At 40.3% G+C, this 15,811-nt stretch overlaps 1 protein-coding gene across 6 annotated transcripts in view; it reads right to left on the bottom strand.

Annotated features, from left to right (window-relative positions):
• Window positions 1-320: 320 nt before the first annotated feature.
• nap1l4b (nucleosome assembly protein 1-like 4b) overlaps window positions 321-15,811 on the bottom strand; it is a 128,808-nt gene continuing 113,317 nt past the window's right edge. For 2 of the 6 annotated variants that reach the window (XM_038807525.1, XM_038807531.1), the window contains 2 exons: window positions 7,838-7,876; window positions 321-1,324 (listed from right to left, as the gene is read on the bottom strand). In XM_038807525.1, coding sequence (XP_038663453.1) covers window positions 1,237-1,324; window positions 7,838-7,876 — 127 coding nt within the window. In that variant the 3' untranslated portion in view covers window positions 321-1,236. Of the gene's footprint in view, window positions 1,325-3,441; window positions 4,810-7,837; window positions 7,877-15,811 lie in introns of those variants that run through there. The other 4 variants (XM_038807528.1, XM_038807530.1, XM_038807526.1 and 1 more) reach the window with 3 other exon arrangements.

The following is a 15,811-nucleotide window of genomic DNA, read 5'->3' as shown; positions in this document are numbered from 1 at the left end:
ACAAACACATGGAAGTCCAGCCCAGAATCCAAATTAATCAGCATGGCAGCAAGATGTCCTCGCTGAGGGGACAAGTTGGCATTGTACAAGCACTGTGTGGAGGACATTTTGATAAATTCTGACAGAAATCTCAATAAATTGCTTTTCAGGAAGTGGTCAAGTAGGTAACTTCCTCATGTTGGTTCATCCAAGGATAGTCTCAAGGAAATTTTCCATTTTTATACTAGCATTCTAAAAATGAAGTACTTCATGGAGCCAATCTAAAAAAAATGTCCAACAAATAATCCAAATGGTGACCAACACAAAAAAAACACTTCCAAAAATGTTGCACAACTTTATTAGAATACTCTGGCTATTCTGTACAAATTGAAAACAGCATATTAAGGTACATTACAACTGTGTAGAACAAGGTAAGGCTGGAGCACTCTATGCCTGGACACAGTGCTGTGTGCTGGACACTCAAATTAATAAAAATTTAAAAAAAAAATAGATCTGTGTTAAAGATTTTACTTCCACAGGAAAACTGGTAATGACTCCCACAACATCATAATGTGCATCTTTTCTGGAGATGAAGTGACTGCAACTGGAGCTAATGTGTCCAGGTAATAGGAATTTTTTTCACGTGCTGGTTGGTAAGTTCTGTATAACAGTAATAAATAAGTCAGTGACAGCAAGATCTCAGAGCAGCCTCCCTGCATATATATATAGATATATATATTTTTTGTTAACCATTACTATTTTAGGTTAAAACAGCAATAGTGACCGCAGCGCAGTCAAATCTTTTTGTAGAAAATTAAGCTTTTGAAATGCATTTAAATATAAATATTAATGGCAAAGGAAATGCTTAACTATTAACTAAGTGGCTGCTCACAAACATTGGGCAGCACAGGAAAGATGCACCTCAGAAGTCCATGAAAATCACCACTGACCACTGAGCAATGCTGCCCCTAGTTGCAAGTGACAAGCGTGTAACTCACTACATTTCAAAATACAAGTGTTCATTTAGGCTGCAGAATGCATGCTTGCTTTACCCCACAGTCTCAAACCCTTCTGTATTTTTGAAGTAGAGAATTTTGTAATGTTTCCACTGTAAAAGTAAGCCAAAAGTAGGAAAAAGAAATCTGAAGTTAAAGAGCAACCCATGCATTTTAAAACATAGTGTTTAGCTTAATAAGATTGTGCTGCAGAAGGGGAGGGGTCACCTCAACTGCACAAGAGTATTTTAGATACACTTTATCACATGGCATCAGTCTCTAGGCAGTGGTGTTTCCTTGTTACCACGCTCCTATTGCTGCTTGCATTCAGCAGGCTGGTTGGATTCTTTCTGCAAGAGAGAGAAAAATGTCTGATCAGTGAATGCTTCTTCTAATCATGGGGATTATCTGCAGCTCCAGCACACACCTTATCCAGTGGCTGGACAGTAAGAATCCCACTGAAGGAAGAATTGAGGAAAAGTTAGTAGAAGCATCAGTGACATACTAGCCATTTGGGTTTTAGTACTGAAGCATGTTAGGAGGCCAAATGGAGAGTGAGAGAAAAGAGGTATAATCCTTTGCACTCTTACCAATCCACCCTGTTGCAAAACTGAGTCTAACTCAGAACTACATTTGAAGTTCAAATTTATTCACTAATGAATTGAATATTTACAATAATTTATTTTTCTGGTGGAGAAATGCAACTTGATTCATGTTTGTCGTACGTTTCCTTTCAGAAACATGAGTATTAGGAAGGTATAACTTGTTCTGTCAGGTCTTTGCAATTCTTAAGACTGATGGTGTCCTCACACACTGGACAAATTTGTCCCATATGGACTCATTCACGGTTTTTGTCCTCATCTAAAAAACACTGCCTTTGCCCAAACTCAAATTCTGTATTAGGATCTAGGATCTTCTCAATAGCTCAGTTCTTTTCAACCTACTGTAAGGTTATTTTTTTCAAACTCAACACTATGAGAATGATCATCCCAAGGGGTGAAAACTGCCATTAATTAAAGAATGACAACTCTGAGGTAAGTAATCATTACTTCACACGCAGGAGCTGTACCAAATTAAAGGAGGGCCTATTTGGGAAAGCAAATCTCAGCAATCTGTACTGTCCTCTGTTGTAGAAATATAAACAGTAATGTCTCACTGAATATATAAGTGATACTTAATGCATAACAATTTTTATTTATATTGTGCCATTGTTGTAAAATGTCCCAAGACCATTTATAGTAGGTGGATGTTGGATGCTAAACCAAAGGGGATTTGGAAAAGGGGGACGAAAAGCTTGACTAAAATTGTGGGTTATCAGATGGGTCTTACAGGAAGAAATAAATGGGGACTTGGGAAAGAACCCTAGGCAAGTAATTCGATAGTTCAAGGGGATTGAAGACAACACCCACTAATGATGGGAGGTGGGGAAGACTGGTTGATGGTCAGGGTCTGAGGAATGGAGCATGGGAGGTTCGGGGAGGGTGGGCGAGGGAGGATGCCAGAGATAAAGAGGGATAGACAATGAAGAAATTTTATCTGAGGACACAAATTTTTGAATTGAACGCTGAGGGACTGGGAATTGGTGTAAGTCAGCAGAAATTGGAAATGATGGACAAGTGGAATTTGTATTGGATAGGATAGCCATGTTCTGAATTAGTTTAATTATGACAGGTGGAAAATAGGCCAGCCAGAATTGTATTAGAATAGCTGCGTGTACTGGTGACAAAGATATGGTTAAAGATTGCAGCAGCAAATGAGCCGAGGTAGGGCTAAAGATGAAATTAGATGTTTTTAAGCTGAAATTAATTAATTTCTGAAGATCTTGAGTTCAATAAGGGGCCGAGAAGGCAAATAGTCTGGTTCAGCCTGAGTGGTGAGTGAAATCAATGGCAAAAACAGAAGAGAATAAAATTGCTGCTCATCAAAATTCAAAGTTAGATAAATGGTCTGACAATGGAGTGATTAAGAGATGCAATGGAGTGATAGACACAGGTATTTAAAAAAAAATAAATTTAGATTACCCAATTATTTTTTCCAATTAAGGGGCAATTTAGCGTGGCCAATCCACCTACTCTGCATATTTTTGGGTTGTGAGGGCGAAACCCACGCAGACACGGGGAGAATGTGCAAACTCCACACGGACAGTGACCCAGAGCCGGGATCGAACCTGGGACCTCAGCGCAGTGAGGCAGTTGTGCTAACCACTAGGCCACCGTGCTGCCCTGACACAGGTATTTTCAACTGATCCTATGTTGCATGTAGCTGAGGGAGAAGAGGACAGATCCAAGGACAGATCCACGGGGGACTCCAGAAACTTCACAGCAAGGAAGTCAGTGGTGGGTGGAGATGCTCTGGTTGACTGGATGGGAACCAGGCAAGGATAGTCTGCTTGAGCTGAAGGATTGACATTGGAAGATGGTTTGTTCACATTAGAAGGGTGCAAAGAATTCAATGAAGAATAACCTACCATAGTCAGTCACAGGGGAAGGGGAATTAGTCTTTTGGTGTTGCTGCAGAAATAACGATCATCTGGAGAAATTTGGGCATAGCAGTTGCAGGATAGATAAGCAGATGCAGGACACAATACATTCATGAGAAGATTGGAAATTAGATGAAATTTGGATGAGTGCAATGTAAGCTTTGAAAGGAATGGGGCAGTATCTGAGGAGAGGAAACACAATGTCAGTGAGCATGAAGACAACAAGGAAAGTTGGTTGATTAGCAGTTTAGTCGGAATGGAATCAAAAGTGTAGGAGGTGGGTCTAAATAATAAGATGACTGTGACCAGGGATGAGGGTTTGTGCGAAAGATGCTGATTAACAGCTAGGGCAGGTGGAGCCTGAAGGGACGTTTCGCTTGGTGGGTAAGGGAAATTAAGAAAAGCCAGTGAACAAATGGTTTCTCGCTAAATGCCAAAATATTCCATGAACTGAAACTTGTCTTGGGAGGTAAAGGAGGATGGGATAGGGGAAGGGTTTCAAGGGGCCGGTTGGTAATGGAAACAAGTGCATGGGATTACCTTTCCGCTTCAAGATGGTTCTGCTGTACTGGGTGCTTTTGGCAGTGGAAAGCATGGTCAGATAACATTTGATGTGATACTGCTAGATTTGGTGATGGATGACTCAGAGACACTTGTCAGTAAAATTCAACTTGAGAAGCTAAGACGTCTGTTTACTGACATGAGGGTCTAATGATACATTCATCCTACAACTCATCAGCAGTAGGCCAAAATTAATGCTACTTTTGATTTAAATTAAAGGTTCACTTAAGGGAGGCATATTCAGTCTATTTTCATAAAGTTTGCAATAAAACAAGAAAAGAAACCCAATTGGTCACTGTTTTTCATGAAAATGGTCATGTGTAACGTACCAATTTTTATTTTAAAGATACAGTTCATCCCTAAGGATATTTTAGACCATAAATGAACCTGCCACATTGCTGAGAGAATAGGCCTAGTCATGCTTAACTCTGAAAACCTATACCATTTTAGATGTGGTAGTTCTCAATGGAATTGAATAAGGTCTCAATCTTCAGCGAGGGAAAACATGATCCAGCAAACAACATACTTCAACAACCATGCTACCAGCCAAAAGTACTGCAGCTCTGGAAGTGGGCTATAAACTCCCAATTGGGAGGGTTGAGCAAAGCTGTTTTTTTTCATTGTGAGAAATCAGTGATGGTTGATCAGAACAAGTTTTGTGCCGTTCAGGGGGTAGGCAGTTGAGGCCACAATCAGATCAGCAAAGATTTTATCAAATGGCAGGGCAGGCTCGAGGGGCCGAATGGACTACTTCTGCTCCTAATTCGTTATCTTCATTTGTATCTCGTGCAGAGCCTGCAGAATCAGGTAAAGGGAGAAATGAATACAAAAATCTGTTTCCAGAAAAGGAGTGGCTATTCCACTTCCACATAGATTTTTTAAAATTTTTTTTAGAGTACCCAATAATTTTTTCCAATTAAGGGGCAATTTAGAGTGGCCAATCTACCTATCCTGCACATCTTTGGGTTGTGGGGGTGAAACCCACGCAGACACGGGGAGAATGTGCAAACTCCATACGGACAGTGACCCAGGGCCGGGATTCAAACCCGGGTCCTCAGCGCCGTAGGCAGCAATGCTAACCACTGTGCCACCGTGCTGCCCTCACTTCTACATAGATGCACATTCCATCCGAGTAGAACCAGGAGCTGAATCTAATACTTGATCTAGAGGGCTCGTAAAACTCTCTGCACCATATAAATTCAGTCTAACCCAAGATTGAAACCGTGTAACAATGATCTCATTAAGGATGAAGGTAGAAAACGGCACTTAATGTAACAGCCTTTGCCTGGTGAGATATTTGAATACATCAATTGGAGCTAGGGATTGTCCATGTAAAATGGAGATGAGGCAATATTTTCCTCTGGGTAACAAGTGTCTTTGTATCTCTTTTCCTGAAAAGGCAGTGGAAGCAGAGTCTTTGACAAAATATTTTTGGTAAGCAAGGGGGTGATAGGTTATTGGGTGTAGGGGAAATGCAGATTTGAGATAACTATCTGTTCAACCTTGATCTTATTAAAATGGCGGAAAGGCTCAAGGGGCCGAATGGTCTACTCCTGCTTCCTGTTCATATGATGTCTCATTTCCTAATTATCCAAGAATTTCTAATACAATGAAAATGGATGCAAAAGAGTCAGCCAAATTAGCAATGTCTGACAGACAATGAGTTTGATCCAACACCATTACTGAACACTACTTTGCAAAAGGAGCATCAAGCGATTAGGACGGCTTGTGGGTGGGGAATATTTATTTAGTCTAGTGGTACTGACTTTACAACCTAAAGTCAAACTTCAAATCCCACAATGGTAAATTGTGACTTGAATTAATAAATGTGGCAATTTATATTTAGAAAAATTGATCAGCATTATAAAAAGCTAATCGGTTCATCAATATTCTTTATGCCATTCCTACCTAGTCTAACTTACTCATAGCCAGAGACTTATAATGTGTGGTTGGCTTTTGATACTCCCTAAAGCAGCCAAAAATGACTCTTGGTTGCAGAACAAACACTACAGAATAGAATCAGAAGAGAATTATCAGACAATAAAGACAGACATCAGACTTGGGGTAAAAAAGTACAAAGTTCTCTGCACTAATACCTGGGTGAGCCATCCCACATTCATGTCGTATTTACCAATCAGCCAACATCCCAAATATTCTCTACCATATCTAGGCATGTCTTGTCCCAACAGAAGAGTATAGATCAAGTTGAAATGGGATCAGAGTGGCATATTGTCAGTGATCTTTGGACTTCTCAGCATGGACTTTTGAACTAATGAAGTCTCAGGACAAAAGGTCAAGATAAGGGAATAGTGTAGAGGGACTTTAGAGGGGTTTCACAGGATGGCACAACATCGAGGGCCGAAGGGCCTGTACTGCGCTGTAATGTTCTAAAACCCATGTAATTACTATTGACTGCACCCTGAACTGCGGAATCATTATTCTACTTCAATGAGTATGACAGAAGCAATCAAAAGCACAAAAGTCTCCTGGGTAGAGGATTTCAATGTCCATAAGGGTTATTTGGTAGCACCAATGACCAGGTCCTGAACCTTGCTGTTACAGTGAGCCAGTCAGTTGACAAGAGTCAATATTTTAGGAATATCCTACTCAACATCATCCTCACCAATCTACCCGATTTGCAGTATTGTAATAATATTAATAGGAGCGCTATAATCTCTGCCACCTTTTTTTAAAATTTAAAGCACCCAATTAATTTTTTCTACTTAAGGGGCAATTTTGCGGTTGTGGGGGTGAAATCCACGCAGACATGGAGAGAACGTGCAAACTCCACACGGACAGTGACCCAGGGCCGGGATTCGAACTCGGGTCCTCAGCGCCGTAGGCAGCAATGCTAACCACTGCGCCACCATGTTGCCCTTCGTCTCTGCCATCTTCAGAGTGAAGGCACACCTCATTATGTGTTAAGTGGGACTTAGTCGCCCAAAAACTGGACAGTTAAGACACTGTGAACCATCAGCATCAAAACTGTACAACATGAATCCAGGAGACCACCTCACCAACCCAGTAACGCGACTGCAAGCTAAATCTACATGAGCACCCTCACTCCCAACTTGACAGTTGCTTGGTCATGAATGCAACAGACAAGGCTAAAATGTTTACACGTGTCTTGAAGCAAACGTGTCAAATGGGCACTCTCTCTTTTCCTGGAGTCTCTAAACTCCATTGTCTCCATTTCCTGGAGTCTCTAAACATTGGCATGCGGCCAATTTGTTCAAATCATTTGACATTCAGGCAAATCCTATTGACCCCAACATCTTCGATAGTGCTGAATACCTGTGCACCAGGATCAAAAACCCTAGCCAAGCTGTTTCAGTATGCCACCATACTGATATCTATCCAAGAGCATAAAAAAGATGGAGGTTAAGTGAAGATTAAAATCAGAACTACCGAGTTAAGGAGAGACATTTCCTTCCGTGACTGTTTTCACCTCAGGTCTTCATACTCAACCAATTTGATTTTTTAAAAAATTCTATTTTAAAGGCCTTCGATAACACAAATGTGAATGCCTTTCATATCAATATTAATCCTTTCTATATCAAATGGCTTGCAGAATATTGATTAATTTTAACTTCTAAAACAGTTCATTACTATAGAATGGTAATGAGTAGACCGAAATCAGAAGCTACAATTATACAATACAGTAATATATCCAAATCAAATTAATCTAAAATGGAAATATAAATAAAATTTTAAATCACATCAAATTGGTTCAGCTTTAAAAAGTGAGTTCAATTGTATCTAAAGATAAAAAGCAACGTTAAGCAAAGGGTGATCACAGAAATAAGGCAGAAAATTCCCTTACCTAGAAACGAAATTTGTTTTACTGAGATATGAATTATACCTAAGCAGGGGAAAATTCAGAACAAAATAGGCAATATTAATGTCACTGAACTTAAATAATCAGGGCTAGGCAAACTCTAAAAGGTATCCAAATCTGTCAGGTACTGACCACGAATGTCAAAGCAATAAAGTACTATGGTGGGGACTGTAACAGCGATAACGGAGGCCTGGTCAGATTGGATACCAACAGATGATTACTAGGGCAATGCAAATTATTTTTTCTTTGTACTGTAAAATAATCTAATAATTGTAATGAGCAATATTATATCGTAACATGCCCATATTAACTTACGATTAGTGAATTGTAATGGCAGCACTCAACGACCTCTCTTAACCTAATCTCATAAGAAATTCCGTGTAATTTCTTTAGCCAGGAACGTATCAAGATGAAACTCAGTTTCCAATGATATAACAGCTAATAAAAGAGCATGCTTATTTCTGGTGAACCATTATTTTTAGCAGGCGCTCTGTAACAATGTCAGAATATGCAGAATACAATTATGCAGAGTAACAACATTGCTGTTTCGCACAAGTGCTTCAGCGCATAGAGGTAAAGCAACATCACTTCTTTGTTTAAAATATAAATAGCAAAAATGTGAATTAAGTGCTCAAACAAATTAAGGATAATTCAAATTGTTACTTTTATTGCTAAAGAAAAAAAGGACTTGTCAGACTCGCACTCAGTCGGGACACTTCGCAAAAATACCAACGTAAGGAGAAAACAATTTATATGGTATGAGAAAAAATTGCTGATTGGTTGACAAGTAGATTTTGGTAGAGCTGCTACCATGGAGAATGCACCAGGCGACTGACGGTTAATAGCCAAGCATTGTTTGATATTTAAACCAGGCGATTTCAAACAATACTTGACAGCTGACGGTGAGTCACCTGGTGCATTTTTCATGGTAAAGCCTGTACAAGAGTCTACTTGTCAACCAAAGAGCACTTTCATATAAAATTGTTGTTTTCCCCATATATCGGTATTTTTGCAGTCTCCCGATGAGTGCAAGACAGAAAACTTCAACATGTCTCCTTTTTTCATCAATACTCAAGCTCTGCACTACTTTTAATTAACAGCAGATGGAAGATCTCATTTCTGTCTAAACAATGCACTCAATGAGGAAGTACTGCAATGCCATCAGGACAGTGTTTTAGGGAAGGACAGCTGTCCAACTTAGGTACCATCAACAAAATTTGCTTTAGGAGAAATGCCTGCGTATGTTTCAGGAAAGGACAGCTCTCTTTCAGAGGGTCGGTGCAGACCTGATGTGTCGAATAGCCTCCTTCTGCACCGTATGGATTCTATAACTGCACAGGCAATTTAACAATGTCTTTTAGATAATTATTGTTGCGAGATTGTATTGGCAGGTGATTTATTTACATCAGGTATTAACATGGCTTCAAAAATTAGAACTCTGGTTATATAACTGAACTGTAGTTTAAACATCGATCTTATTCTCTTACAAGACTATGGTTATAAACCATCTACAGTGGGCGGCACGTGGCGCAGTGGTTAGCACTGGGATTATGTCGCTGAGGACCCGGGTATGAATCCCGGCCCTGGGTCACTGTCCGCACATTTTCCCCGTGTCTGCGTGGGTTTCACCCCCACAACCCAAAGATGGGCAGGTTAGTTGGATTGGCCCCACTAAATTGCCCTTTAATTGGAAAAAATATATAATTGGGTGCTCTAAATTTATAAAAAATAATAAATAAATAAAACCATCTACTGATCGTGACATGTTGATAGAAACGAGTAACTGTTAAAGGCATTATGATAGTATACAAGGAACTTGGAAGAAACTGGTTATTAATATTGATATATATTACAGATGAGTGGACTTCAGGAACTTCACCCACAGATTTTGTATTCCATCTGCTTGTTCAACTTATTCAAAATTAGTTCCAGTTCAATGTACCTGCAGCATCAACCAACTTGCTATGTACATCAAGAAATTTGCAGAGCTACAAATTAGAATTATAGACAACTTGACGCACGGTGGCAGTGTTTAGCACTGCTGCCTCACGGCACCGAGGACCCGGGTTTGATCCCAGCCCCAGGTCATTGTCCGTGTGGAATTTACAGATTCTCTACGTCTGCGTGGGTCTCACCCCCCACAACCCAAAGATGTGTAGAGTAGATGAATTGGCCACAATAACTAAATTGGGTAATCTATATTTATAAAAAAAGAATTATACACCACTAGATATGACAAAAATTGTTTCATGCAGTAGAGAAACTATATGGGTTAAGATCTTATGCTCCTAAAAGGTGACATGCAATAACAAGAGACCCTGCACTGTGCAATCTCTGTGGTGAGAAAGCACTTGCCAGCTTTTAAAGCCTAGAATCTGCTCCCACCAAAATCTGACACATTAAATTCAAATAAAGTACCCAATTATTTTCACCCCCCCAATTAAGGGGCAATTTAGCATGGCCAATTACACCGACCCTGCACATCTTTGGATTGTGGGAGTGAGACCCACGCAAACACAGGGAGAATGTGAAAACTCCACATGGACAGTGACCCGGGAACGGGACTGAAAAATCTGACATTATAATAAATTACCGTTAAAATTTAGAAGAAATCAAGTTAGCCCCACAAGACCACAAAAAATCTCCATCTGAATAAGTGGCTTAGGGAAGATTAAAGCAACTGCCAAGGAATTGTACCGCATGAGGGTTAAAAACTTGAACAACTTCCGAAAGCATTAGAATTCAGTAGCAAATTGCTCATGACAAACATCATTTTAATTGCGTACTCACTGCAGTTTTAAAATTTTATTTAGAATATCCAATTATTTTTTATTCCAATTAAGGGGCAATTTAGCGTGGCCAATCCACCTAACCTGCACATCTTTGGGTTGTGGGGATGAAACCCACGCAGACATCAGGAGAATGTGCAACTCCACACAGACAGCGATCCAGGGCCAGGATTCAAACCCGGTCCTTAGCGCCATAGGCAATAGTGCTAACCACTGTGCCACTTCTGCTCCCTCACATTAGTATCTGCAAATGTCAACTCATTTAGAGAATGCTTGGTTATATTTTGATGCACTGAATAAAGGTAGCTAGCAGCTACATCAAAGAACATTGATGATTTCGATAAATTAACAGTTATGTTAGTGGAATCAGGATAAAGAGAAAAAATAGCTAGAAATGAGACAAGAGGAGCATAATTTAAATTAGATACCAAAACAAACCTGAAAGCTGGTTACTAATTTTGGAATCTTCAAATAATGAGGTAACTTTATACTCTCCCAATTTCTGAAAGGTATTGTCTTGCACTTTAAACCACTAAGTGATTAAAATTCTACATCAATGCTCCGAATTCTACTTCCAAAAGTGCATGGCTTTCTCCTTTCACACAATGCTCTACTAAATTACATAGAAACAGAAAATAGGAGGCCATTCAGCCCTCTGAGCCTGCTCCACCATTCATTATGATCATGGCTAATCATCAAGTTCAATACCCTGATCCTGCTTTCTCCCTATATCCCTTGATCTCTTTAGCCCCAAGAGCTACATCTAATTCCTTCTTGAAATTATACAACATTTTGGTCTCATCTACACTGTGGTAGCTAATTTCACAGATTCACCACTTGCTGCGTGAAGAAATTTCTCCCCACCTCAGTCCTAAAAGGTTTACTCCTTACCCTCAAACTATGACCCCCAAGGATGGGTGAGGTCCTAAGTGAATATTTCTCGTCAGTATTTACTGTTGAGAAAGGTACGACTGTTAGGGAGATGAAAAGTGCTGTCCTGAGGAGTATACATATTACAGAGAAGGTGGTGCTGGAGGTATTCAAGCGGATCAAGATAGATAAATCCCCGGGACCTTATGAAAAATGTATCCCAGGGCATTGTGGGAGGCTAAAGAGGAAATTGCCAGCCCCCTAGTTGAGATTTTTGAATTGACAGCCTCAGGATAGGTGCCTTAAGATTGGAGGGTAGCAAATGTTGTGCCCTTGTTTAAAAAGGGCTGTAGGGATAAGCCTGGGAATTACAGACCAGCGAGCCATACTTCTGTAGTGGGTAAGTTGTTGGAAGGTATTCTGAGGGACAGGGTCTACAGGCATTTAAACAAGCATGGGCTATTTAGGAAAAGTCAGCATGGCTTTGTAAGGGGAAAGTCATGTCTCACCAATTTGTTGGAAATTTTTGAAGGGGTAATTAAGAAGGTAGATGAGGGCAGTGTGGTCGACGCTGTCGACATGGGAGTTTAGCAAGGCCTTTGACAAAGTACCGCATGGTAGGTTGTTGCAAAAGGTTAAATCTCACGGAACCCAGGGCGAGCTTGACCAATTGGGCTGGGCCGCTGAATGGCTGATGAAATTTAATTTGGATAAATGTGAGGTGTTGCATTTTGGTCCATAAAATCAGGGCAGGACCAGGGAGTTGGGGAGAGTTACAGAACAAAGAGATTGAGGAGTACAGGTTCATAGCTCCTTGAAGGTAGAGTTGCAGGTGGACAGAGTGGTGAAGAAGGTTTTATGCTAAGTTTTATTGATCAGAATATTGAATACAGGAGTTGGGATGTCTTGTTGAAGTTGTACAAGACATTGGTAAGACCACACATGGAATACTGTGTTCAGTTCTGGTCACCCTATTATAGGAAAGATATTGTTAAACCAGAAAGAGCGCAGAGAGATTATGAGCATGTTACCAGGACTTGATGGTCTGAGTGATAAGGAGAGGCTGGGACCTTTTTTCCCTGGAGCGGAGGAGGCTTAGAGGTGATTTTATGGAGGTCTACAAAATAATGAGGAGCATAGATAAAGTAGATAGTCAACATCTTTTCCCAAAGATAGAGGAGTCTAGAACTAGAGGGCATAGGTTTAAGGCGCGAGGGGAGAGATACAAAAGAGGGGAAATTTCTCCACACAGGGTGGCGAGCATCTAGAACGGGCTGCCAGAGGTAGTGGTAGAGGCAGGTACAATTTTGTGCAGGGTGGGTATGGGGGGGGGATATGGACCAAATGCAGGCAAAGTGAGACTGGCTTAGTGATATAAACTGGGTGGCATGGACAAGCTGGGCTGAAGGGCCTGTTTCCATGCTGTAAACATCTATGACTACAATTTAAATTTATTTATTTATTTTTTAAATAAGAGTACCCAATTTCTTTTTTTCCAATTAAGGGGCAATTTAGCGTGGCCAATTCACCTAACCTGCACATCTTTGTGTTGTTGGGGTGAGACCCATGCAGACACGGGGAGAATGTGCAAACTCCACACGGACAGTGATCCAGAGCCAGGATTGAACCTGGTATCGGCGCCGTGAGGCAGCAGGGCGAACCCACTGTGCCACCGTGCTGCCCCCAAAAATTATTTTATGAAAGTTGAATGCAAGCATATGAGAAAAACAATTTGAGTCATACTTGTGGCCAATTTAAAACTTGATTTTAATCGAAAACTGCAAGTCTAAAAGATTATTAAATCAGGATGTCCATAGAATCCCTACAGTGCAGGAGGCGGCCATTCGGTCCATCGAGTCTCACCCGCCCCTCTGGAAGAGCACCCTAGCTAGGCCCACTCTCCCACCCTCTCTCTGCCAAAAAAACATGTTTTGGTGCAGTAGTTGAAATGCTGAATAAATGCCTTTAGCTCTATAATCCTACTTGTATTACTTTCATGTGATAAAATAACTATAATAGTTGGATTAAATTCAAGTAATAGTGAAGGCAGGACATGCTGTTTGCAGGAGTAGTAATTCTATTGATGCAAGAGCATGGCCTAGGTGAGGGTGATGCAGACGTTTGGACTGTGGGAGGAAACCAGAGCACCTGGAGGAAACCCACGCAGACACGGAGAACGCGCAAATGCCACAGAGACAGTTACCCAAGACTGGAATTGAACCTGGGCCCCTAACGCTGCAAAGCAGAGGGCTAACCACTGCATCACCCTCACCTAGGCCACACGCTTGCATGTCCTGCCTTCACTATCACTTGAATTTAATCCAACTATTATAGTTATTTTATCACATGAAAATAATACAAGTAGGATTATAGAGCTAAAGGCATTTATTCAGCATTTCAACTACTGCACCAAAACATGTTTTTCTGGCAGATCTTAGGTCCCCCCATTAGATTAGGAGATTGCGTCCGGCAAGGGACGCTGGAAAAAGGGCAAGCAGGCTGTAGCTCCGAATAAACAAAAAGCTGCAGCCCAGACTTTGCAAAGTAGCACATGAAAACTGCCATCTCAAGGCCATCCCGGGACAATGGGTTTAAGTGCAAATTGATTCTAAGTATCAGACTCAACAGCATGTGTTTTCCTTATTTGGAAAGACCTACATGCCTCGGACACTAATGGTCATGGCTGTAAGGCCACATCCCACCATCAAGGTGGTGGGCCTTGATTGGACTTAGTCGATTAGGGTGATCAAGCCCTGATCGATTGATTGGTAGTTCACCTGGGACCGCCTAAAATGGCGCAGGGTTAATCCCCAGGGTTAAAAGATACTGCGCAGCCCCTCGATCTCTTTCTGTACAGCAACAACCAACAATGGTGACCCTTCACTGGCTGAAGACAACCATCCATGACACCAGCAGAAGGAAGACCAGAGCCAAGTACGAGAAGACCAACAACCAACCACCGAGAACTGCAAAACACAGTTAAAGGCCTTATCTGCCCGGTACTTGCCAGTCACTTGAAGTTAAGTTAAGGTCTTGTGCAAACTTGCTTTGTAGTTTAACATATGTTGTATGTGTGTGTGATCGATTAACATTAACAATTGTGTGACAGTAAATAAATAGTGAATTTTGTATTAAAACAGACTTGTGGTCATTGTCTACCTTATAGGAGTTAAAACACTGTTTTAGGCACAACAGGATGACGAACAATAGGATGCTTTAGGTTGCAGACTGACTATATACACAATAGAATTTCTAGAAACAAAATTTCCTAATCATTTATCTGAATGAAAACACATCAAACTTAAAAAAAATGTTTTAAGGTCATGATCAGACGAACGACTATGTAGTTCTGTCCAATAAACTGTAAACTTTAAAGAATCAAACTCAAAAAGGTACTGAAATGTTCTTGAAAATAGGAAGCAATATTACAAATATTACAAAGACAGACTGAATTTGAGGACCACATCAGCAAACACTATGTGGTGAGGCAGTGCTTACCATTTACTTTGCAAAGTTGCTTTGAAGCATCAAGCTCTTCAAAGCCATAAGTTATATATTGAAGTTGAGAAAAGAATAACAATCAGATGCAGCATAGAGCAAAAATCCAAAGGGGCAAAGATTTTCCTTCTAAATAATGTTACTTTCAGGGTTTTAACTGGACACTACAGCAGCACACAAGGACTTTCTGCCTTGGAGTGATGGCCAGTAATAGAGTAACTGGTTTTGACTGAATTATACAAAGGTTCCCAGGAGAATAAGATCAACATGCTGTACCTTTTAGTCCGGCTTAGATGACAAAACATTTTTACAAAGGGAATCAGAAAAAAAGATGCAGTTTCATTATATTTTATGCAAGTTTGTAGCACCTAAAGAAATCAGGAGGCAATTAACTAAACCTGAATTTTGCTTTTAAGGTACCTTCTGGCATTGTCTGCTTGCCAAATCATTACATTTCACAAATGAACCTGAAACCATACGTAGTTTGCAAAAAGGACTGGAATGAAAATGACAGTTACAAATTGAATTCAGCCATCGAAAACAATGATTTATTGGGAGGATAAGGAAGTGAATCCCACCAATATGCTAAATTGCAGCTCTGAAAACAAAATTAGAAATAGGTTTTTGAAAATAGACAGGCTAACAAATAACAACAATTTAACTTGGTGCTGTTTCTCTTAAAAGCAGCACTGTAATTCAGCTGCTTGTGAAACAAACTTCATTACTCAGTATACCATGAAACTTAAAATAGTTTGAAATTCAGGGATATTTACAGAACAGGAGAAATATAGATTAAAATTAA

The sequence above is a fragment of the Scyliorhinus canicula genome, chromosome 9 (assembly GCF_902713615.1).
Source record: "Scyliorhinus canicula chromosome 9, sScyCan1.1, whole genome shotgun sequence".
Taxonomy (NCBI): domain Eukaryota; kingdom Metazoa; phylum Chordata; class Chondrichthyes; order Carcharhiniformes; family Scyliorhinidae; genus Scyliorhinus; species Scyliorhinus canicula.
Note: the sequence above shows the minus strand (reverse complement) of the source record. Positions and strands in the feature narration are given on the sequence as shown.